The 26,382-nt window shown below is 43.8% G+C and overlaps 1 protein-coding gene across 1 annotated transcript in view; it reads right to left on the reverse strand.

Moving 5' to 3' along the window:
• The window catches only part of LOC126143618 (uncharacterized), a 154,595-nt gene that overhangs the window by 66,238 nt on the left and 61,975 nt on the right, over positions 1–26,382 (reverse strand). The window contains exon 3 of the mRNA XM_049915439.1: positions 12,234–12,392. Coding sequence (XP_049771396.1) covers positions 12,234–12,392 — 159 coding nt within the window. The remainder of the gene's footprint in view (positions 1–12,233; positions 12,393–26,382) is intronic.

A 26,382-nucleotide genomic window follows, 5' to 3' on the forward strand; every position in this document is an offset into this window, starting at 1 on the left:
GGTGTGACGGTGGTAGTATCGGTATGCTTTACTCCTCGATCATTCTACGTAGAACCGCACTAATCTTTACTAACGTTTGCGTGTTCTGGAGGAGACTAGTGTTCAAAGTACCGTCAGGAACGAGACGGAGCGCAAGTTCGGATTAGGGAAGGATGGGGAAGGAAACTGGCGGTACCCTTTCAAAGGAACAGTCTTGCCATTTGCCTCATGCGGTTTAGGGAACTCGTGAGAACCTACATCTGGATCACCAGACGCGGGTTCGAACAGTCATCCTCCTGCGTGCGATCCCATTGTGCTAGTCACTGAGCCACCTCGCTCTGTTTTTTGCGCGTTATATTTTGAAACATGGGTGCAGTAGTCTTTGTTTCCTCAGCATTTTCTGAGTTTTGTCATTAAACGACGGTACTCAAACCGTGAAGTTTCATTTCGCTTGTTCCTCCTCTGCTGGATGGTTCACTGATTTTGTCAGACAGTGTAATTAAGATAAAACTATGTGGGAAATGGCTGAAACAGAAACTACGAAATCAGTTAAGCAACGGGAGGACTTTGTTATTGATGAAAACGGCCAAATAAAAAAGGAAGCATTTAGGTAGGTAATGTAATCGGAGTTCAACGGATAAACCAGTAGAATATATTCAAGAAGCAATGCCACATGCAAACACGCTTATCGTAGTTACTCTATGTTCTGTGAAGAAATATAATTAACTCTCACGAAAGACAACGCTGTTACGGAGCTGATAATGTCTCAAGTTAAGTATTAAATCCTGTACTTCACGTACATGCAGTTTGTTCAGTGACATATGCGGTATATCTCTATTGAATTTGATAATCCCAGACCGATTGAAATGCGCCTATAACCAGATCTCTTTACAGGATAGATAATACAAGATATTAATTCTAAACACTACTTACCTCTTTCTCGAAAGTACTGGAAACACTTATTTAAGAAAGACACACACTATATCTCTTTCAAAATAAGGAACACTTAATTTGGGTTTCGATGTGCCCTCTCTCGACAGAACACGCTATTTTTCAGTTACGGAACAGAGCTAATAGAGAACATCATGTCTGATACAGGGATTAGTGATCACAAGGTCGTTGTAGCTAGGCTCAATACCGTTTCTTCCAAATCCACCAGAAACATACGCAAAATAATTTTATCTAAAAAAGCGGATAAAATGTCATTAGAAGCCTTCCTAAGAGACAATCTCCATTCCTTCCGAACTGACTATGCAAATGTAGACGAGATGTGGCTCAAATTCAAAGATGTACACAAAACAGGTCCGAACGCTGTTTCAGAGGCAACGGAAAAAGCATGCGAAGTTCAGAATAACGCGAAATCCCGAAGATTGGCTAAAATTTACAGACGCGCGAAATTTGGCACGGACTTCAATGCGAGATGCCTTTAATATGTTCCACAACGAAACATTGTCTCGAAATTTGGTAGAAAATCCGAAGAAATTCTGGTCGTATGTAAAGTACACAAGCGGCAAGACGCGGTCAATACCTTCGCTGCGCAGTGCCGATGGTACTGTTACCGACGACTGTGCCGCTAAAGTGGAGATATTGAACGCAGTTTTCAGAAATTCCTTCACCAGGGAAGACGAATGGAATATTCAAGAATTTGAAACACGAACAGCTGCTAGCATGAGTTTCTTAGAAGTAGATACCTTAGGGGTTGCGAAGCAACTCAAATCGCTTGATACGGGGAAGTCTTCAGGTCCAGATTGTATACCGATTAGGTTCCTTTCAGATTACTCTGATACATTAGCTCCGTACTTAGTAATCATATGCAACCGCTCGCTCACCAATAGATCTGTACCTACAGATTGGAAAATTGCGCAGGTCGCACCAGTGTTTAAGAAGGGTAGTAGGAGTAATCCATCGAACTACAGACATATATCATTGACGTCGGTTTGCAGTAGGGTTTTGGAGCATATATTGTATTCAAACATTATGAATCACCTCGTAGGGGACGATCTATTGATACGTAATGAGCATGGTTTCAGAAAACATCGTTCTTGCGCAACGCAGCTAGCTCTTTATTCGCACGAAGTAATGGCCGCTATCGACAGGGGATCTCAAGTTGATTCCGTATATCTAGATTTCCGGAAAGCTTTTGACACCGTTCCTCACAAGCGACTTCTAATCAAGCTGCGAGCCTATGGGGTATCGTCTCAGTTGTGCGACTGGATTCGTGATTTCCTGTCAGGAAGGTCGCAGTTCGTAGTAATAGACGGCAAATCATCGAGTAAAATTGAAGTGAAATCAGGTATTCCCCAGGGAAGCGTTCTGGGACCTCTGCTGTTCCTGATCTATATTAATGACCTGGGTGACAATCTGAGCAGTTCTCTTAGGTTGTTCGCAGATGATGCTGTAATTTACCGTCTAGCAAGGTCATCCGAAGACCAGTATCAGTTGCAAAGCGATTTAGAAAAGATTGCTGTATGGTCCATGAACCATGGACCTTGCCGCTGGTGGGGAGGCTTGCGTGCCTCAGCGATACAGATGGCCGTACCGTAGGTGCAACCACAACGGAGGGGTATCTGTTGAGAGGCCAGACAAACATGTGGTTCCTGAAGAGGGGCAGCAGCCTTTTCAGTAGTTGCAGGGGCAACAGTCTGGATGATTGACTGATCTGGCCTTGTAACATTAACCAAAACGGCCTTGCTGTGCTGGTACTGCGAACGGTTGAAAGCAAGGGGAAACTACAGCCGTAATTTTTCCCGAGGACATGCAGCTCTACTGTATGATTAAATGATGATGGCGTCCTCTTGGGTAAAATATTCCGGAGGTAAAATAGTCCCCCATTCGGATCTCCGGGCGGGGACTACTCAGGAGGACGTCGTTATCAGGAGAAAGAAAACTGGCGTTCTACGGATCGGAGCGTGGAATGTCAGATCCCTTAATCGGGCAGGTAGGTTAGAAAATTTAAAAAGGGAAATGGATAGGTTAAAGTTAGATATAGTGGGAATTAGTGAAGTTCGGTGGCAGGAGGAACAAGACTTTTGGTCAGGTGATTACAGGGTTATAAATACAAAATCAAATAGGGGTAATGCAGGAGTAGGTTTAATAATGAATAAAAAAATAGGAGTGCGGGTTAGCTACTACAAACAGCATAGCGAACGCATTATTGTGGCCAAGATAGACACAAAGCCGATGCCTACTACAGTAGTACAAGTTTATATGCCAACTACCTCTGCAGATGATGAAGAAATAGATGAAATGTATGACGAGATAAAAGAAATTATTCAGGTAGTGAAAGGAGACGAAAATTTAATAGTCATGGGTGACTGGAATTCGTCAGTAGGAAAAGGGAGAGAAGGAAACATAGTAGGTGAATATGGATTGGGGGGAAGGAATGAAAGAGGAAGCCGCCTTGTAGAATTTTGCACAGAGCATAACTTAATAATAGCCAACACTTGGTTCAAGAATCATAAAAGAAGGTTGTATACCTGGAAGAATCCTGGAGATACTAGTAGGTATCAGATAGATTATATAATGGTAAGACAGAGATTTAGGAACCAGGTTTTAAATTGTAAGACATTTCCTGGGGCAGATGTGGATTCTGACCACAATCTATTGGTTATGAACTGCAGATTGAAACTGAAGAAACTGCAAAAAGGTGGGAACTTAAGGAGATGGGACCTGGATAAACTGAAAGAACCAGAGGTTGTAGAGAGTTTCAGGGAGAGCATAAGGGAACAATTGACAGGAATGGGGGAAAGAAATACAGTAGAGGAAGAATGGGTAGCTCTGAGGGATGAAGTAGTGAAGGCAGCAGAGGATCAAGTAGGTAAAAAGACGAGGGCTAATAGAAATCCTTGGGTAACAGAAGAAATATTGAATTTAATTGATGAAAGGAGAAAATACAAAAATGCAGGAAATGAAGCAGGCAAAAAGGAATACAGACGTCTTAAAAATGATATCGACAGGAAGTGCAAAATGGCTAAGCAGGGATGGCTAGAGGACAAAAGTAAGGATGTAGAGGCTTATCTCACTAGGGGTAAGATAGATACTGCCTACAGGAAAATTAAAGAGACCTTTGGAGAGAAGAGAACCACTTGTATGAATATCAAGAGCTCAGATGGCAACCCAATTCTAAGCAAAGAAGGGAAGGCAGAAAGGTGGAAGGAGTATATAGAGGGTTTATACAAGGGCGATGTACTTGAGGACAATATTATGGAAATGGAAGAGGATGTAGATGAAGACGAAATGGGAGATATGATACTGCGTGAAGAGTTTGACAGAGCACTGAAAGACCTGAGTCGAAACAAGGCCCCGGGAGTAGACAACATTCCATTTGAACTACTGATGGCCTCGGGAGAGCCAGTCATGACAAAACTCTACCATCTAGTGAGCACGATGTATGAGACAGGCGAAATACCCTCAGACTTCAAGAAGAATATAATAATTCCAATCCCAAAGAAAGCAGGTGTTGACAGATGTGAAAATTACCGAACTATCAGTTTAATAAGTCACAGCTGCAAAATACTAACGCGAATTCTTTACAGACGAATGGAAAAACTGGTAGAAGCCGACCTCGGGGAAGATCAGTTTGGATTCCGTAGAAATGTTGGAACACATGAGGCAATACTGACCTTACGACTTATCTTAGAAGAAAGATTAAGAAAAGGCAAACCTACGTTTCTAGCATTTGTAGACTTAGAGAAAGCTTTTGACAATGTTAACTGGAATACTCTCTTTCAAATTCTGAAGGTGGCAGGGGTAAAATACAGGGAGCGAAAGGCTATTTACAGTTTGTACAGAAACCAGGTGGCAGTTATAAGAGTCGAGGGGCATGAAAGGGAAGCAGTGGTTGGGAAAGGAGTAAGACAGGGTTGTAGCCTCTCCCCGATGTTATTCAATCTGTATATTGAGCAAGCAGTAAAGGAAACAAAAGAAAAATTCGGAGTAGGTATTAAAATTCATGGAGAAGAAGTAAAAACTTTGAGGTTCGCCGATGACATTGTAATTCTGTCAGAGACAGCAAAGGACTTGGAAGAGCAGTTGAACGGAATGGACAGTGTCTTGAAAGGAGGATATAAGATGAACATCAACAAAAGCAAAACGAGGATAATGGAATGTAGTCAAATTAAGTCGGGTGATGCTGAGAGAATTAGATTAGGAAATGAGACACTTAAAGTAGTAAAGGAGTTTTGCTATTTAGGGAGTAAAATAACCGATGATGGTCGAAGTAGAGAGGATATAAAATGTAGACTGGCAATGGCAAGGAAAGCGTTTCTCAAGAAGAGGAATTTGTTAACATCGAGTATAGATTTAAGTGTCAGGAAGTCGTTTCTGAAAGTATTTGTATGGAGTGTAGCCATGTATGGAAGTGAAACATGGACGATAACTAGTTTGGACAAGAAGAGAATAGAAGCTTTCGAAATGTGGTGCTACAGAAGAATGCTGAAGATAAGGTGGGTAGATCACGTAACTAATGAGGAGGTATTGAATAGGATTGGGGAGAAGAGAAGTTTGTGGCACAACTTGACTAGAAGAAGGGATCGGTTGGTAGGACATGTTTTGAGGCATCAAGGGATCACAAATTTAGCATTGGAGGGCAGTGTGGAGGGTAAAAATCGTAGAGGGAGACCAAGAGATGAATACACTAAGCAGATTCAGAAGGATGTAGGTTGCAGTAGATACTGGGAGATGAAGAAGCTTGCACAGGATAGAGTAGCATGGAGAGCTGCATCAAACCAGTCTCAGGACTGAAGACCACAACAACAACAACAACATGGTGTGGCAGGTGGCAGTTGACGCTAAATAACGAAAAGTGTGAGGTGATCCACATGAGTTCCAAAAGAAATCCGTTGGAATTCGATTACTCGATAAATAGTGTAATTCTCAAGGCTGTCAATTCAAGTAAGTACCTGCGTGTTAAAATTACGAACAACTTCAGTTGGAAATACCACATAGATAATATTGTGGGGAAGGCGAGCCAATGGTTGCGCTTCATTGGCAGGACACTTAGAAGATGCAACAACTCCACTAAAGAGACAGCTTACACTACACTCGTTTGTCCTCTGTTACAATATTGCTGCGCGGTGTGGGATCCTTACCAGGTGGGATTGACGGAGGACATCGAAAGGGTGCAAAAAAGGGCAGCTCGTTTTGTATTATCACGTAATAGGGGAGAGAGAGTGGCAGATATGATACGCGAGTTGGGATGGAAGTCATTGAAGCAAAGATGTTTTTCGTCGCGGCGAGATCTATTTACGAAATTTCAGTCACCAACTTTCTCTTCCGAATGCGAAAATATTTTGTTGAGTCCAACCTACATAGGTGGGAATGATCATCAAAATAAAATAAGAGAAATCAGAGCTCGAACAGAAAGGTTTAGGTGTTCGTTTTTCCCGCGCGCTGTTCGGGAGTGGAATGGTAGAGAGATAGTATGATTGTGGTTCGATGAACCCTCTGCCAAGCACTTAAATGCGAATTTCAGAGTAATCATGTAGATGTAGCTGTAGATGTAGATTATACAAAATTTATATAACAAGATATTGTCGACTAGTTTTGACTGACTTGTCAAAGGCATCTGACTGTGCAGTTAACAATACTCTCCTAATTATGCACAAACGTTATTGTGTCACAGATCTTGCTAGTAAATGCCATTCATTGTCTCTATATAAAAGAATGCAGAGTGTCGTATTAAGAGACGCAAGGAGCTGTACACAGTGAAACAGCATCTCAAGAAACGAGAGTAGGCAGTACAGGTGTACCACAAGGATCTATATTGGGTCCAATCTAGCTCTTGCTATATATTAATAATGTACCATTACATATGAAAGAAGCAGAAATGGTTCTCTCTTAATATATAAATACTCGTATTTTAATCAAGCCTAATAAAGATAATCAACACTTGAAAGGTAAATGAAATTTTCTTTAAAATTCGTAACCGATTTTCTGCAAACAGAATATGATTGAAGTTAGATAAACACAGTACGTTTACAGATGTTAGAAATCTTAACCGTCCAAACTCTGCAACTTTCGAGTTACAGCTAAAACCAGATGTTCAGGATGAAATGTCAAAATGCTGACTTACATCGGATATGTTCATTTCCAAATGTCATACGACATCATGTTGTAGGGTAGCTGGTCGTTGAGGGAAAAGTTGTTTACCTCCCCAATATCTGCAATATCTGCTCTAGAACCACTTGTAGGCAGCCCTTTCAACACTAATACTGGCATGGCAACAATAGCCTCACAGTACGTTTATTAACTTACGAAGTATGTTTACAACAGACAATCACATATCGGATGGAAGAGTAACATTTACAAATATAATACTAGAAATTACTCATACCACCCATCACTCAGTCTGATTGCAGTACAAAAAGGACTGAGGAGTTCGGTCATAAGTGTGGTGTAACCGCCAGACACCACACTTGCTAGGTGGTTGCTTAAGTCGGCCGCGGTCCATTAGTACGTGTCGGACCCGCGTGTCGCCACTGTCAGTACTTGCAGACCTAGCGCCACCACATGGCAGGTCTAGAAAGACGGACTAGCACTCGCCCCAGTTGTACGACGACTTTGCTAGCGACTACACTGACGAAGCCTTGCTCTCATTTGCCGAGAGACAGTTAGAATAGCCTTCAGCTAAGTCCATGGCTACGACCTAGCAAGGCGCCATTAGCCTTAAATAGCAATTGATAATTATCTTCTAAAGTATGTCTCAACAAGAACGATGTATACCAAAAGGATGGATTAAAGTTAAGTATTCCCAAAGCACCGTACTTTTCTTATTAGCATTCACTGAGCATCCTGTTTCAGACTTCACGATATTCTGGGTGAGCTTATAGCGTGCATATTCGGCCCCCTCAAAATAACACTGTGTCGGCCCCTCTGTCGACACATCAATAAGACTTTTGACCACCTACCCAATAATGAAAGGAATTTGATATTTGATGGAACTAACTTAATCATAAACAGATACAGATAAAAGAAACAAAGAAACACCACGATGGAATTATCGGAATGGTATTATAAGTAGATCTGATATAGGGTGTTACAAAAAGGTACGGCCAAACTTTCAGGAAACATTCCTCACACACAAAGAAAGAAAATATGTTATGTGGACATGTGTACGGAAACGCTTACTTTCCATGTTAGAGCTCATTTTATTATTCTCTTCAGATCACATTAATCATGGAATGAAAACACACAGAAACAGTACGTACCAGCGCGACTTCACTTTGTTACAGGAAATGTTCAAAATGTCCTCCGTTAGCGAGGATACACCCATCCACCCTCCGTCGCATAGAATCCCTGATGCCCTGGAGAATGGCGTATTGTATCACAGCCGTCCACAATATGAGCACGAAGAGTCTCTACATTTGGTACCGGGGTTGCGTAGACAAGAGCTTTCAAATGCGGCCATAAATGAAAGTCAAGAGGGTTGAGGTCAGGAGAGCGTGGAGGCCATGGAATTGGTGCATCTCTACCAATCCATCGGTCACCGAATCTGTTGTTGAGAAGCGTACGAATACTTCGACTGAAATGTGCAGGCGCTCCATCGTGCATGCACCACATGTTGTGTCGTACTTGTAAAGGCACATGTTCTAGCAGCACAGGTAGAGTATCTCGTATGAAATCATGATAACATGCTCCATTGAGCGTAGGTGGAAGAACATGGGGCCCAATCAAGACATCACCAACAATGCCTGCCCAAACGTTCACAGAAAATCTGTGTTGATGACGTGATTGCACAATTGCGTGCGGATTCTCGTCAGCCCACACATGTTGATTGTGAAAATTTACAATTTGATCACGTTGGAATGAAGACTCATCCGTAGAGAGAACATTTGCACGCAAATAAGGATTGACACATTGTTGGATAAACCATTCGCAGAAGTGTACCCGTGGAGGCCAATCAGCTGCTGATAGTGCGTGCACACGCTGTAAATGGTACGGAAACAACTGGTTCTCCCGTAGCACTCTCCATACAGTGACGTGGTCAACGTTACCCCGTGCAGCAGCAACTTCTCTGACGCTGACATTAGGGTTATCGTCAACTGCACGAAGAATTGCCTCGTCCATTGCAGGTGTCCTCGTCGTTCTAGATCTTCCCCAGTCGCGAGTCATAGGCTGGAATGTTCCTTGCTCCCTAAGACCCCGATCAATTGCTTCGAACGTCTTCCTGTCGGGACACCTTCGTTCTGGAAATATGTCTCGATACAAACGTACCGCGCCACGGCTATTGCCCCGTGCTAATCCATACATCAAATGGGCATCTGCCAACTCCGCATTTTTAAACATTGCACTGACTGCAAAACCACGTTCGTGATGAACACTAACCTGTTGATGCTACGTACTGATGTGCTTGATGCTGGTACTGTAGTGCAATGAGTCGCATGTCAACACAAGCACGAAGTCAACATTACCTTCCTTCAATTGGGCCAACTGGCGGTGAATCGAGGAAGTACAGTACATACCGACGAAACTAAAACGAGCTCTAACATGGAAATTAAGCGTTTCCGGACACATGTCCACATAACATCTTTTCTTTATTTGTGTGTGAGGAATGTTTCCTGTAAGTTTGGCCGTACCTTTTTGTAACACCCTGTATATTGACAAGCAAGGGATTACAGTTTCAGTAAAATTGAATCATTTACACTGATGAGCCAAAACGTTATGGTCACCTGATTAACAGTTTGTTTGTCCGTCTTTGGAACGAAGTACACAACTGATTCTGAGTATCAGGTATCCGACAGTTTTTTGGTAGGTTTGTGGATCTATGTGGTGTTAGATGTCTACGCAAAGGTAGTATAAATCAGGTAAATAACGTGTCGCTGATTTGCGTACGCGGTGATTGCGACCGATGGCGACACAGATGGATTCCAAAAGATTTACATCAGGCGAGACATCAACGTGAGTTCACTGTAACGCTCCCCAAACCACTGTGGCGCGTTCTAGCGCCGGAACACGGACAATTATACTGTTGAAAGAAGACATCCCCGTCGGGGAAAACATCAAGCAAGAAGGGATACAAGTGGTCTGCAATCGTCGGCCTGTCTTCGATTACTATCAAAGGTCTCACGCAAGCGCAGGAGAATGTCCCCCCCTAGCATAACAATGATCTGACCAGCCTGCGTCCGTGCGCGCTGCACGTTTCGAGTCGCCGTTGGCCTCGATGACGGCGTTTGTGGAGACGACCAGCTACCTAGTGTAGCAAAAATCTGATTCACCCTAAGACTCGACACGTTCCCATTGATCGACGGTCAAATACCGACTAATCGGTACCCTCTGTAATCGTAACTGGCGATGTCGTTGGGTCATAATGTGAACACATAGCCTGCTGTGGAGCTCCATGTTCAACAATGTAGGATGAACGCTGTAACCCAGAACACTGGTGCGCGCACCAGCGTTGTGCTCTTCCTGCAGATATGGCACAGATCACCATTTGTCCTTATTTACAGAGCAGACAAGCCTCCGAACCCCACGTTCTGTGATGAGTCGTGGACGTCCAACGACTTAGCGCCTAGTGGTTGTTTCACTGTCCTTCTGCCTCTCTTCGCAGTTGTTCATGGCAGTGGCCGTGTGCATTCGACCAGCTTCGCCGTCTTCGAAATACTTCTTCACTGGCTCTGCGTAATAATAATAATTTGTCAAAGTCGCTTAACTCAATGGATTTCCCCGCTTGCAGCCCATATCTTCGCTAGAGTGATTGCCCGTCCTCGTCTGCTCCGCTTACATAACTTGGTTGCCGCTTTAAGTGCTCGCAACGCCACCAATGGCATCCATCGTTACGGTAGACAGTGTTCATAATGGTTTGGATTATCAGTGTATTCAAGAGAAAGAGCTTCACCAGTTGAGCGAGCCAATAACGACTTGGTCCATCTCTGGCACTTATGGAAGCAGTTATTCGGGTTGACATTGATTGACAGGGTTGTTGGATGTCCTCCTGAAGGATATCGTGCCAAACTCTGGCCAATTGGCTTGGCATATCGTCAAAATGCCGAGACGATTGGAGGCCCTATAAACGATGCTCCATACGTTCTCAGTTTGGGGAAGATCCGGCCGCCTTGGTGACGGAGGTAGTGTTTGGCATGCATGATACAAGCAGTAGAAACTCTCGCCGTGAACTGGCGGTAGCTGCCTCTCTGCTCTAGACTAGTTTTCTGCTTGGACTCTCATTGACTGGAGTAGAACTGTCTCCATTGGTGACTCTTGCTTCGAACTGAGCCCCAATGACGAGCGACGGTATGTCTGGATACGCGCTGGACAGTGGCGGGATACCAACCAGATTATCGCCCGCCATACGGCCCAACAACCAGGCCTAGGAAGGCATTTCTTTTCATGGCACAACCCCTTTGGTTGTCATCTGCGGCATCTTTACAGTACAGCGGTGCCTCGACGATATTTTGTTGCCCTACATGCAGGCCATCCTGGGCTTACTTTGCAGCAGTCTTCTTATACGGCGAGAATTTCCACTGCTTGTCTTCGCGCTCACCAAACCCTATCTTGGCCAACAAGATCGTCGGAGCTCTCCCCCATTGAAAACGTTTTGATTCGTGAAACTTATTCTCCTAAAGAAATCATATTATTTTTCTGAAATTGTAATCGTTTATCTGCACGTGTACATCACAACTACCGATTTCCATCCCTTTCGTAGAATTTCTTCGTGGCGCGTTTTTCGCCATTATATATATATATATATATATATATATATATATATATATATATATATATATATATATATCTGAGAAAACGTACTGTGATTGCAAAAGCGAATCTGCCTCCACATCATAGTGAACGGCCGCAGTGTTGATCCACAGAGCGTCAAGGCATTTAAAGTAAACTTGCATGACAAGAGTTTCGTTACGTTTCATTCATGTTAAGATATATAAACTAAAGGTTGTACAAGTAGATTCTTACTCATAGTGCTTTTTCTGTTGTAATCCTCTGTAGTTCAAAGAAATTGGCGCCTTCGTTAAAATTTAGACGTGATTATGACTCAAGAGTCATATTGGAGTTGAAAACATATTTCAAAAGACTATACTCTCGTCACACCATTGATTCTTCTCGAACAGTTTTTTTCTTATCGCAGTTGCTTAAATTCATCGCACTGTTTCACAAAGTATCACATTCTATAAAAAGTATTTTAGCTTTTATAGATGTACCAGCACCAGTATCAGTCTAGTAAGCAACATTTTATCAAATATTTAGCTTGGCATTACTAGTTATGCTTGTGTAAAGGTAGTACAGTGTACTGATGGAATACTTGCCGGAGTCACTGGCTTCTCTTTGATACCAATCTTCTTCCAGAAAAGCTCGAATACGTTGGGCAAGTTAGACTTTATGTAGTCATACGGTTCGGTGAAGTTGTGGTAGAAAATTCGGCTCCACCCACCAGTACTGCCCCACCTGTACACGGTGACCTGTATCTGCAACGATAACACGGCAAATCAGCAGAGAATTGTTCATCAACACCTTTGTCATTTAGGCCAGTAGGAAATTTAGCGAAAATATGTATAAATATTTAGTGTACTTCCAAAAATAACACACGGCGTGCAAGTGAAAAGAAAGAAGATTTAAAGAAACTTTTGTATCGGTTATTTAGCGATCAAAAGCGATTAAAAATTGCATCATACGAGGGCAGTTCAATAAGTAATGCAACACTTTTTTTTCTCGGCCAATTTTGGTTGAAAAAACCGGAAATTTCTTGTGGAATATTTTCAAACATTCCCGCTTCGTCTCGTATAGTTTCATTGACTTCCGACAGGTGGCAGCGCTGTACGGAGCTGTTAAAATGGCGTCTGTAACGGATGTGCGTTGCAAACAACGGGCAGTGATCGAGTTTCTTTTGGCGGAAAACCAGGGCATCTCAGATATTCATAGGCGCTTGCAGAATGTCTACGGTGATCTGGCAGTGGACAAAAGCACGGTGAGTCGTTGGGCAAAGCGTGTGTCATCATCGCCGCAAGGTCAAGCAAGACTGTCTGATCTCCCGCGTGCGGGCCGGCCGTGCACAGCTGTGACTCCTGCAATGGCGGAGCGTGCGAACACACTCGTTCGAGATGATGGACGGATCACCATCAAACAACTCAGTGCTCAACTTGACATCTCTGTTGGTAGTGCTGTCACAATTGTTCACCAGTTGGGATATTCAAAGGTTTGTTCCCGCTGGGTCCCTCGTTGTCTAACCGAACACCATAAAGAGCAAAGGAGAACCATCTGTGCGGAATTGCTTGCTCGTCATGTGGCTGAGGGTGACAATTTCTTGTCAAAGATTGTTACAGGCGATGAAAGATGGGTTCATCACTTCGAACCTGAAACAAAACGGCAATCAATGGAATGGCGCCACACCCACTCCCCTACCAAGAAAAAGTTTAAAGCCATACCCTCAGCCGGTAAAATCATGGTTACAGTCTTCTGGGACGCTGAATGGGTTATTCTGTTTGATGTCCTTCCCCATGGTCAAACGATCAACTCTGAAGTGTATTGTGCTACTCTTCAGAAATTGAAGAAACGACTTCAGCGTGTTCGTAGGCACAAAAATCTGAACGAACTTCTCCTTCTTCATGACAACGCAAGACCTCACACAAGTCTTCGCACCCGAGAGGGGCTCACAAAACTTCAGTGGACTGTTCTTCCTCATGCACCCTACAGCCCCAATCTCGCACCGTCGGATTTCCATATGTTTGGCCCAATGAAGGACGCAATCCGTGGGAGCCACTACGCGGATGATGAAGAAGTTATTGATGCAGTACGACGTTGGCTCCGACATCGACCAGTGGAATGGTACCGTGCAGGCATACAGGCCCTCATTTCAAGGTGGCATAAGGCCGTAGCATTGAATGGAGATTACGTTGAAAAATAGTGTTGTGTAGCTAAAAGATTGGGGAATAACCTGGTGTATTTCAATGCTGAATAAAACAACCCCTGTTTCAGAAAAAAATGTGTTGCATTACTTATTGAACTGCCCTCGTACTTTCTTAAGCATTGCTGGGAAAGTTGTCCACTATTCTGCAGTTTCAGTTGGATGTAGATATTAATCAAAAGAGAAAAATGTGAGTTATAATTCAGTGATTTCTATCTGAAAGTTGAAATAAAATCATTTGTTACTACATATAGGAATACTCCTCAATACTCTAAAACCTCTCGCGTTACGTTACGATTTCTTAATGGTAAATAGTGGGCCCAATAGAAATTAGTATAATGAAAGAACCTACCACAAACATTTTATAATCAGTGAAGTAAAGTAGATGACCTAAAATTAAGCAGTATTATACTATAATAATACCAAGTGAAGCAATGTTATGCTATAACAAAACTAATAACAAGAACAATACCATAGCAATACTGTAGAAGAAAACGTCAAATGAAGTGACGTAAGGTTAAACATTTTATAATCAGTGAAGTAAAGTAGATGACCTAAAGTTAGCAGTATTATACTATAACAATACGAAGTGAAGCAATATTATGCTATAACAAAACTAATAACAAGAACAATACCATAGCAATACTGTAGAAGAAAACGTCAAATGAAGTGACGTAAGGTTAAACATTTTATAATCAGTGAAGTAAAGTAGATGACCTAAAGTTAAGCAGTATTACACTATAATAATACCAAGTGGAGCAATATTATGCTTTAACAAAACTAATGACAAGAACAATACCATAGCAGTACTGTAGAAGAAAACGTCAAATGAAGTGACGTAAGGTTTTGTGTTGATAGATATTCAAACACAGCGCCTAATCTTACTGTAAAGTAAGCAGAGTCAAAAGTTAAATATGGAATGTTTTTCACTGGTAGTGAAATGTGGCCATGTTTGAACTATAAATAACGTAACGAAAAGTTTTATGCTGACTGGGAGTCGAGAATCCACCCGTCCCCGTTTTGGTGACACATGACGAGACGTTGACTACCGTTTTCTTTCTCACCAGTAGTTTGGAGTGGCATGGATGAACCTCACATCATATGATGAGCCCGTCAGTGACTAACTGGGAGCCAAAACCAGCACATACCGTCAGTGGTGAGAATGCATAAAGAAGTTAAAAATCGTATTTATTTTTCATCAGTAGTTTGGTGTAAATATGCTATACCTTGATATACCATGACGCAAATTTTTGTACCAGACCAGGATTCGAATCAAAACTTGCATCTTCGTGGAGACCTTGAGGAATTTGACATATGGGTCTATTGTCTCAAAGGGTTGAAAGGGTTAAAAACCCTTGAAAGAGGACCTCTAATTTCGAATCCTCGACCAGCGCCAGTGTTTTCAAAATCGCAAGTGCAAATAAAATAATAAAAAAGTGTTCTGTAATCTTATATTATGATTGGGTCCTTCAATAAAATAAAGTTTCTATAGAAAAAAATGCGCATTATCAAATTTATGTGACTCCAAGTAGGCGATTCCACGCAAAATCTACAACTAGTGAATTATCTGTATTGTCAGTCATTAAGCCAATGAGATCGTGCTATAAACAGCATTAGTTTGGCAAGTTACACGGTAATGCGACCACTTTGTGGAGCATAAGATGAATTACCTCTTGTATCCAAAATCGCACGAGATCTAAACACTTTGTCATCTTCTTATCTCTTCTCTTATTGAGCTACAAGCTGCCAGGACGAAATCAGTTAGGAAACCTTAAGTCCTCTTACAACCTATATTAAGTACCTGCTAGATTTAAAGTTGAAAAATTTAATAAACTACGACAGAAACAAAAATTTTTGTGAATAAGTAATTTGATTGTTTTATGTGTGTTACTGAATAAGTTATGAACTGAATTTCTTTTTGGATCTGGCCTCACTATCAGATCTAAATACATTTGCGTTAGTCTCAGAATACTTCTTGGGTATGACACCAGAGAGGCACAGACCGTATCGAGGTCAAAAGCGTGTCTATCTTACTAATATGTGAAGTGGATAGGTTTATGGATACTTTTTACTTTTTTAAAGTAGTCTTTCGCTATAGGGTTATCAAAGCAAGTTGTAATTAACTTGTATTAGAAAAGTGCATATTTTTTTTAGCGTTTATCATTGCTTTATTGGATGTAGAAAGCACAAGAGATGACCATAAACAATAAATTCTCTCTCATTAACTAAAGTTGTTTGATAATGTTCAGCCAGTTTTACCATTGTGATAAATCGTAAGAACGTCCATCATCAAAGCCTATTTTTCTTGAATGTGGCGAATAATTCACATGGAACGATCCTAATTAAAATTAGAAAACTATTTTCTGATGTTATTTCTTTGATGTACTCATAGTATTTACGGTACATACGTTTCCAGCTGCCTCCACTACCGGCACCACGCCATTAAATCCAAATAGAGCAAAATTTCACAAATTTTACACTGATTTATGTTTCACGCTCGGCTTTCTAAACCTTAAACAATGTTCATTATAATTTTGAAATGTGTAACGTTCAATGACGCATCGCAAAAACAATTCTCGAACCACAGACAAAAAATGACGAATGATAAATACACTTACAGAAATCTGTGTGACAACTCGACACACAAAATATCCACAAACTTATTTGCTAACCTACTTTCGTCACGTAAAGCCGGCCGCGGTGGCCGAGCGGTTCTAGGAGCTTCAGTCCCGAACCGCGCGACTGCTACGGTCTCAGGTTCGAATCCTGCCTCGGGCCTGGATGTGTGTGATGTCCTTACGTTAGTTAGGTTTAAGTAGTTCTACGTTCTAGGGGACTGATGACGTCCGATGTTAAGTCTCATAGTGTTCAGAGCCATTTTTCGTCACGTAAATTTTAGCTGCAACAGTAGATTACATACTTAAGCATCGTTCACGTCATACGGTACAGAAGCAATGGTCACAGCACTGTTGACTCAGTAATTACACTGAAGCGCCAAAGAAGCTGGTATAGGCATGCATATTCAAATATACAGATATGTAAGCAGGAAGAATACGTCGTTGCGGTCGGCAACGCCTATGTAAGTGTCTCGTGTAGTTGTTAGATCAATGACTGCTGCTAAAACGGCAGGTTATCAATAGTGAACGCATTATTGCGGCCAAGATAGACACGAAGCCCACGCCTACAACAGTAATACAAGTCTATATGCGAACTAGCTCTGCAGATGACGAAGAAATTGAAGAAATGTATGATGAGATAAAAGAAATTATTCAGATAGTGAAGGGTTCATGGTGTGGGTTCCTGTAGTCATGTCCTAGTTCATGAACCACGGGCAACGTATGAGTGGCCAAGTAAGTGGTCCCGACAGTCGGGATACCAGTTACTTTGGAATAAGGCTGGGCATCTCGGACATATTCTGAGTCGTGGTCACCTTTGTGCTCATACGGCAAAGACTACCAAATCCACCGGTTAGTCCCACAAGCGTTAGGGGTAAAATCCAATGGTACTCGGGGCAAGTAAGGCTAGCAACCTGCTTCCCTGGTACTTTAAATATGATGCTGGCAACAATCAGAGCAAAATGAATCGGACCTTGGGAGGTGACGGAGTCCCACCTCTAACTGACGAACCAGGGACTCCTAAGATACGACTTGGCAAACAAACGGTAATGAGATGGGGAGCTATTAATATCAATGGGGGCTACTCTGGGAAGAAGGTAGAGCTGGTGGAGGCTGCAAGTAAGATGGGGCTGGACGTTTTAGCTGTTAGTGACATTCGGGTAAGGGGTGAGAAAGAAGAGGAAGTGGGAGAATACAAGGTCTACCTGTCAGGGGTCAAAACAGGAATAGCACAATGGGGTGTAGGGCTTTACATCAGGAAAGAAATGGAACCCAGCGTAGTTGCAATAAGGTATGTAAACGAACGACTGATGTGGATAGATTTGACAGTGTCTAGCAAGAAAATTAGGATTGTGTCAGTATATTCGCATTGTGAAGGGACAGATCAAGATAAGATGGATAGTTTTTATGAGGCACTCAGTGATGTAGTTGTTAGAGTAAAGGACAAGGACAGTGCTCTGCTCATGGGTGATTTTAACACCAGGATTGGAAATCGAACAGAAGGGTATGAAAAGGTTATGGGTAAATTTGGAGAGGATATGGAGGCCAACAGGAACGGGAAACAACTCTTGGATTTCTGTGCCAGTATGGGCTTAGTAATCACAAACTCCTTTTTTAAACATAAGAAAATTCACCGGTATACTTGGGAAGGCAGGGGAACCAATCTGTCATTGACTATATAATAACAGATCAGTAATTCAGGAAGGCTGTGAGGGACACACGTGTATTTAGGGGATTCTTTGATGACACTGATCATTATTTAATCTGCAGTGAAATTGGGATTGTGAGGCCGAAAGTGCAGGAGGTCAGGTCCATATGTAGAAGGATAAGAGTGGAGAAACTTCAGGATAAGGAAATCAGGACAAGTACATAACAGCGATCTCAGAAAGGTATCAGTTAGTTGAATGTAGTCAATTACAGTCATTGGAAAAGGAATGGACAAGGTACAGGGACACAGTACTAGAAGTGGCAAAAGAATGTCTTGGAACAGTGGTGTGTAAAAGTAGGATGAAGCAAACAGCTTGGTGGAATGATACAGTCAAGGCAGCCTGTAAAAGGAAAAAGAAGGCGTATCAAAAATGGCTACATACCAGAACCCAGGTAGACAGAGAAAGTTATGTTGAAGAAAGAAACAAAGCCAAACAGATAATTGCAGCATCCAAGAAGAAATCGTGGGAAGACTTTGGAAACAGGTTGGAGACTATGGGTCAAGCTGCTGGAAAACCGTTCTGGAGTGTAATTAGCAGTCTTCGAAAGGGAGGTAAGAAGGAAATGATAAGTATTTGGGACAGGTCAGGAAAACTGCTGGTGAGTCCTGTGGATGCCTTGGGCAGATGGAGGGAATATTTTGAAGAGTTGCTCAATGTAGGTGAAAATGCGATCAGTAATGTTTCAGGTTTCGAGGTAGAATGGGATAGGAATGATGATGGAAATAGGATCACATTTGAGGAAGTGGAAAAAATGGTCAGTAGATTGCAGTGCAATAAAGCGGCTGGGGTGGATGAAATTAAGTCGGAACTCATCAAATACAGTGGGATGTCAGGTCTTAAATGGCTACACAGGATAATTGAAATGGCCTGGGAGTCGGGACAGGTTCCATCAGACTGGACAAAAGCAGTAATCACACCAATCTTTAAACATGGAAACAGAAAAGATTGTAACAACTACAGAGGTATCTCTTTAATCAGTGTTGTGGGTAAAATCTTCTCAGGTATTGTTGAACGGAAAGTGCGTGTATTAGTTGAGGACCAATTGGATGAAAATCAGTGTGGGTTTAGGCCTCTTAGAGGTTGTCAGGACCAGATCTTTAGCTTACGGCAAATAATGGAGAAGTGTTATGAGTGGAACAGGGAATTGTATCTATGCTTTATAGATCTAGAAAAGGCATATGACCGGGTTCCTAGGAGGAAGTTATTGTCTGTTCTACAAGATTATGGAATAGGAGGCAAACTTTTGCAAGCAATTAAATGTCTTTACATGGTTAGTCAGGCAGCAATTAGAGTAGACGGTAAATTGAGTTCATGGTTCAGAGTAGTTTCAGGGGTAAGACAAAGCTGCAACCTGTCTCCACTGTTGTTCATATTATTTATGGATCATATGTTGAAAACAATAGACTGGCTGGGTGAGATTAAGATATGTGAACACAAAATAAGCAGTCTTGCATATGCGGATGACTTAGATGTGATGGCAGATTCGATTGAAAGTTTGCAAAGTAATATTTCAGAGCTAGATCAGAAATGTAAGGACTATGGTATGAAGATTAGCATCTCCAAAACGAAAGTAATGTCAGTGGGAAAGAAATATAAACGGATTGAGTGCCAAATAGGAGGAACAAAGTTAGAACAGGTGGACGGTTTCAAGTACTTAGGATGCATATTCTCACAGGATGGCAACATAGGGAAAGAACTGGAAGCGAGGTGTAGCAAAGCTAATGCAGTGAGCGCTCAGCTACGATGTACTCTCTTCTGCAAGAAGGAAGTCAGTACCAAGACTAAGTTATCTGTGCACCGTTCAATCTTTCGACCAACTTTGTTGTATGGGAGCGAAAGCTGGGTGGATTCAGGTTACCTTATCACCAAGGTTGAGGCTAAGGATATGAAAGTAGCTAGGATTATTGCAGGTGCTAGTAGATGGGAACAATGGCAGGAGGATGTCCACAATGAGGAAATCAAAGAAAAACTGAGAATGAACTCTATAGATGTAGCAGTCAGGGCGAACAGGCTTAGATGGTGTGGTCATGTTACACGCATGGGAGAAGCAAGAGACTCATGGATTCAGCAGTAGCGGGTAGGAGGAGTCGGGGCAGACCGAGGAGAAGGTACCTGGATTCGGATAAGAATGATTTTGAAGTAATAGGTTTAACATCAGAAGAGGCACCAATGTTAGCACTGAATAGGGGATCGTGGAGGAACTGTAGAAGGGGGCTATGCTCCAGACTGAACGCTGAAAGGCATAATCAGTCTTAAATGATGATGATAATGATGATGATGAGTGAAGGGAGACGAAAATTTAATAGTCATGGGTGACTGGAAGTCGATAGTAGGAAAAGGAAGAGAAGGAAACGTAGTAGGTGAATATGGATTGGGGGTAAGAAATGAAAGAGAAAGCCGCCTGGTAGAATTTTGCACAGAGCACAACTTAATTATAGCTAACACTTGGTTCAAGAATCACAAAAGGAGGTTGTATACATGGAAGAAGCCTGGAGATACTGACAGGTTTCATATAGATTATATAATGGTAAGAAAGAGATTTTGGAACCAGGTTTTAAATTGTAAGACATTTCCCGGTGCAGATGTGGACTCCGATCACAATCTATTGGTTATGAACTGTAGATTAAAACTGAAGAAACTGCAAAGAGGTGGGAATTTGAGGAGATGGGACCTGGAAAAACTGAAAGAATCAGAGGTTGTACAGAGTTTCAGGGACAGCATAAAGGAACAATTGACAAGCATGGGGGAAAGAAATACAGTAGAAGAAGAATGAGTAGCTTTGAGGGATGAAGTATTGAAGGCAGCAGAGGATCATGTAGGTAAAAAGACGAGGGCTGGTAGAAATCCTTGGGTGACAGAAGAAATACTGAATTTAATTGATGAAAGGAGAAAATACACTCCTGGAAATGGAAAAAAGAACACATTGACACCGGTGTGCCAGACCCACCATACTTGCTCCGGACACTGCGAGAGGGCTGTACAAGCAATGATCACACGCACGGCACAGCGGACACACCAGGAACCGCGGTGTTGGCCGTCGAATGGCGCTAGCTGCGCAGCATTTGTGCACCGCCGCCGTCAGTGTCAGCCAGTTTGCCGTGGCATACGGAGCTCCATCGCAGTCTTTAACACTGGTAGCATGCCGCGACAGCGTGGACGTGAACCGTATGTGCAGTTGACGGACTTTGAGCGAGGGCGTATAGTGGGCATGCGGGAGGCCGGGTGGACGTACCGCCGAACTGCTCAACATGTGGGGCGTGAGGTCTCCACAGTACATCGATGTTGTCGCCAGTGGACGGCGGAAGGTGCACGTGCCCGTCGACCTGGGACCGGACCGCAGCGACGCACGGATGCACGCCAAGACCGTAGGATCCTACACCGTGCCGTAGGGGACCGCACCGCCACTTCCCAGCAAATTAGGGACAATGTTGCTCCTGGGGTATCGGCGAGGACCATTCGCAACCGTCTCCATGAAGCTGGGCTACGGTCCCGCACACCGTTAGGCCGTCTTCCTCTCACGCCCCAACATCGTGCAGCCCGCCTCCAGTGGTGTCGCGACAGGCGTGAATGGAGGGACGAATGGAGACGTGTCGTCTTCAGCGATGAGAGTCGCTTCTGCCTTGGTGCCAATGATGGTCGTATGCGTGTTTGGCGCCGTGCAGGTGAGCGCCACAATCAGGACTGCATACGACCGAGGCACACAGGGCCAACACCCGGCATCATGGTGTGGGGAGCGATCTCCTACACTGGCCGTACACCACTGGTGATCGTCGAGGGGACACTGAATAGTGCACGGTACATCCAAACCGTCATCGAACCCATCGTTCTACCATTCCTAGACCGGCAAGGGAACTTGCTGTTCCAACAGGACAATGCACGTCCGCATGTATCCCGTGCCACGCAACGTGCTCTAGAAGGTGTAAGTCAACTACCCTGGCCAGCAAGATCTCCGGATCTGTCCCCCATTGAGCCTGTTTGGGACTGGATGAAGCGTCGTCTCACGCGGTCTGCACGTCCAGCACGAACGCTGGTCCAACTGAGGCGCCAGGTGGAAATGGCATGGGAAGCCGTTCCACAGGACTACATCCAGCATCTCTACGATCGTCTCCATGGGAGAATAGCAGCCTGCATTGCTGCGAAAGGTGGATATACACTGTACTAGTGCCGACATTGTGCATGCTCTGTTGCCTGTGTCTATGTGCCTGTGGTTCTGTCAGTGTGATCATGTGATGTATCTGACCCCAGGAATGTGTCAATAAAGTTTCCCCTTCCTGGGACAATGAATTCACGGTGTTCTTATTTCAATTTCCAGGAGTGTATATAATGTCTATTTCTCGCTAGAAGACATTGCTCACATGTTCCAGCATCGTATGTTGCTTAAGAAAAACATTTTCGTATCGCTATTTCAGTTTCAGTCACCTCGCTAAATATGAAAAAAGTTGATATTTAGCGTTTGAATATGCTCATACAACAACACTATTAGGATATGCATTCACATCCCCAAAACTTAACGTTGTGTCATTTCAAGTTTAAATACGTCACATATTGTTATTTTTGGGTGGAACCATACAGGGTGTCAGGGGTATAAATGCCTATATGTTTCTGGTGAACGAGGACAGAGTAATGAACAACATTTTTTTGTATTTATTTTATTTGCTGACTATTAATTATAGCTGTTAGGAGTGGTATGTTTTAAGTTGGTTAGTACCTCAAAGTAGATGTTCAAGAGCAAGTCATTAATGCTTATTTTCCATTGGGCAGCGAGTCAGGTATTAGAGTGTGGAGGTTTAGACGCAAGACTGGTAGTCTATACTGATAGGCACAGTGCTGTTAATGGTGCAGTTACAAGCGCTCAGAAAACAGCAGATAGCAAATTACGTGACGTGTTTGCGGAAAGATTGTTAGACGCAGAGAAAAAACAACTAGCACACTGAAATCGGTACTCATGAGGGAACCAATGATCACAATATCTAAATTTATACCCCTAACACCATGTATGTCGGATCTTTTGTGGTTATATACCAAGGATAGTGGAAGGCAACGGGAAACCACGACTGAAATTTTTCCTACGAGAACCCGATGACTTTGTTCAGCTCTAACTTGCTCCGAGCTTCCGAGTGCTGATGGCAAGCGGGGTGCACTCAGCCCCTGTGAGGCAAACTGAGGAGCTACTTGACTGAGAAGTAGCGTCTCCGGTCTCGTAAACATGGCCCTCAGTAGTCACACCAGTGATGCCTGTGAGCTGAGGGTCACACGGCGGCCGGTCGGTACAATTGGGCCTTCCAAGGCCTGTTCTGACGTAGTTTTCAAGTTCTCCATTGGGATATCCAGAGGAGTGGGGGAGATGGGATTGAAACAAGGCATCGGACCAACACCCCAATGTAACGTACCTCTGCTCATTGAAATAAAGATTGCAACATGGAATGTGCGTTGGCCACTGTAGAAAGGAAAAGGGCTACTTCTAACAGGAAAACATTATAATAGAAAGAGAAAGGAGAATGAATGGCCTACATATTCTTGGGTTTAGTGAGACTTTCCTGAGAGGAAGTGGTCACTTCGTGAATCAAGCAAAACTACACTCCTGTAAATGGAAAAAAGAACACATTGACACCGGTGTGTCAGACCCACCATACTTGCTCCGGACACTGCGAGAGGGCTGTACAAGCAATGATCACACGCACGGCACAGCGGACACACCAGGAACCGCGGTGTTGGCCGTCGAATGGCGCTAGCTGCGCAGCATTTGTGCACCGCCGCCGTCAGTGTCAGCCAGTTTGCCGTGGCATACGGAGCTCCATCGCAGTCTTTAACACTGGTAGCATGCCGCGACAGCGTGGACGTGAACCGTATGTGCAGTTGACGGACTTTGAGCGAGGGCGTATAGTGGGCATGCGGGAGGCCGGGTGGACGTACCGCCGAATTGCTCAACACGTGGGGCGTGAGGTCTCCACAGTACATCGATGTTGTCGCCAGTGGTCGGCGGAAGGTGCACGTGCCCGTCGACCTGGGACCGGACCGCAGCGACGCACGGATGCACGCCAAGACCGTAGGATCCTACACCGTGCCGTAGGGGACCGCACCGCCACTTCCCAGCAAATTAGGGACAATGTTGCTCCTGGGGTATCGGCGAGGACCATTCGCAACCGTCTCCATGAAGCTGGGCTACGGTCCCGCACACCGTTAGGCCGTCTTCCTCTCACGCCCCAACATCGTGCAGCCCGCCTCCAGTGGTGTCGCGACAGGCGTGAATGGAGGGACGAATGGAGACGTGTCGTCTTCAGCGATGAGAGTCGCTTCTGCCTTGGTGCCAATGATGGTCGTATGCGTGTTTGGCGCCGTGCAGGTGAGCGCCACAATCAGGACTGCATACGACCGAGGCACACAGGGCCAACACCCGGCATCATGGTGTGGGGAGCGATCTCCTACACTGGCCGTACACCACTGGTGATCGTCGAGGGGACACTGAATAGTGCACGGTACATCCAAACCGTCATCGAACCCATCGTTCTACCATTCCTAGACCGGCAAGGGAACTTGCTGTTCCAACAGGACAATGCACGTCCGCATGTATCCCGTGCCACGCAACGTGCTCTAGAAGGTGTAAGTCAACTACCCTGGCCAGCAAGATCTCCGGATCTGTCCCCCATTGAGCCTGTTTGGGACTGGATGAAGCGTCGTCTCACGCGGTCTGCACGTCCAGCACGAACGCTGGTCCAACTGAGGTGCCAGGTGGAAATGGCATGGCAAGCCGTTCCACAGGACTACATCCAGCGTCTCCATGGGAGAATAGCAGCCTGCATTGCTGCGAAAGGTGGATATACACTGTACTAGTGCCGACATTGTGCATGCTCTGTTGCCTGTGTCTATGTGCCTGTGGTTCTGTCAGTGTGATCATGTGATGTATCTGACCCCAGGAATGTGTCAATAAAGTTTCCCCTTCCTGGGACAATGAATTCACGGTCTTCTTATTTCAATTTCCAGGAGTGTATGTAATTTCTAGAAAGTAGTGACCAAAGCATAAATGGTGTTGCAATAGTCTTCCTAGAAACCTGAACTCCTGTGTTATCTAGAATGACCCCATAAATTTGAATGCTTCCCCATGTAAACTCAACATCACTCAGATCTACAGCCCTACTGCTGCAGCATCGGATGAGGATATGATAAGTTCTATTGAGAAGTAAGACCCATAATAAAGAACAGGCAATAATTCAAGGAGCCGTCAATGCTAAAACTCGAGATACTACGCAAGACATGCACTTACAGTGTGCGGTTGGGCAGGAACCTACTAACTTGCTTTGTGAGGAGGCAGGTACGTACTAGATTCTTTTGTGAGGAGCGACCTCACTGATTGTAACACTATGTTCAGACGTCAAGCAACACATCTGTACCCTTAGATATTACCTAGTGATATATTCAGAAAACGACTTGACTTAATCCTAGTGCCATCAAGTTGGACAACTTCGGTGTTGGACTGTAAGACCTTTCCTGGCGCTGAATGTGAAAGTGATCACAATCTGGTGTACATGCAGCGTCAATTAAGGATAAAACTCCAAGCTTTCGACCACTACCTCCATGGTAGTCGTAAGGGCTAAAACTAACTGTCGTGAACTATCGAAGCTCCCAATTTAATATGCAAAGGACGGCTTCTGATTGGCTGGAGTACGTCATAGCAACAGCGATATGGCGCGTAGGGAAGTGGTGCCCTCAAATACTTCCATAGATGTAGTTTCTATCCCGCGTTGCTTGCAGCGCCATCCCTTGAATCAGGGGGTAAAGTGCGGGAAGTTTTTCTCTGCAATTTTTCTTTATCCAGTGCACTCTTCCAAGTGTTGCTAAGTGCATAGCCGTTGTCTCTGTTAAAGTTATTGTCGCTAAGTCTAATTTCGACTGCTTCCCGGATCACAGAGTCCCAGTAATTCGATGCGTGGGCTATTACTCCGGTTTCTTCAAATAAAATCTTATGCTTGTTAAGCAGGCTATGTTCAGCCACCGCTGATTTTTCCAAATACCTGTATTTCAGGTGGCGCTGGTGCTCGATGCAGCGGTCGGCAACGGTTCTTACAGACTGACCCACATAATTCTTGCCGCATTCGCAAGGAATAGTATAAATTCCCGGCACTCTTAAGCCGAGACTATCTTTGACTGATCTCAACATTTCCTTAATTTTCCTAGGTGGTAGGAAAACTGGTTTTATTCCTTGCCTCTTCAACACTCTGGCTATCTTGCTCGT

The sequence above is a fragment of the Schistocerca cancellata genome, chromosome 2 (assembly GCF_023864275.1).
Source record: "Schistocerca cancellata isolate TAMUIC-IGC-003103 chromosome 2, iqSchCanc2.1, whole genome shotgun sequence".
Classification (NCBI taxonomy): Eukaryota; Metazoa; Arthropoda; class Insecta; order Orthoptera; family Acrididae; genus Schistocerca; species Schistocerca cancellata.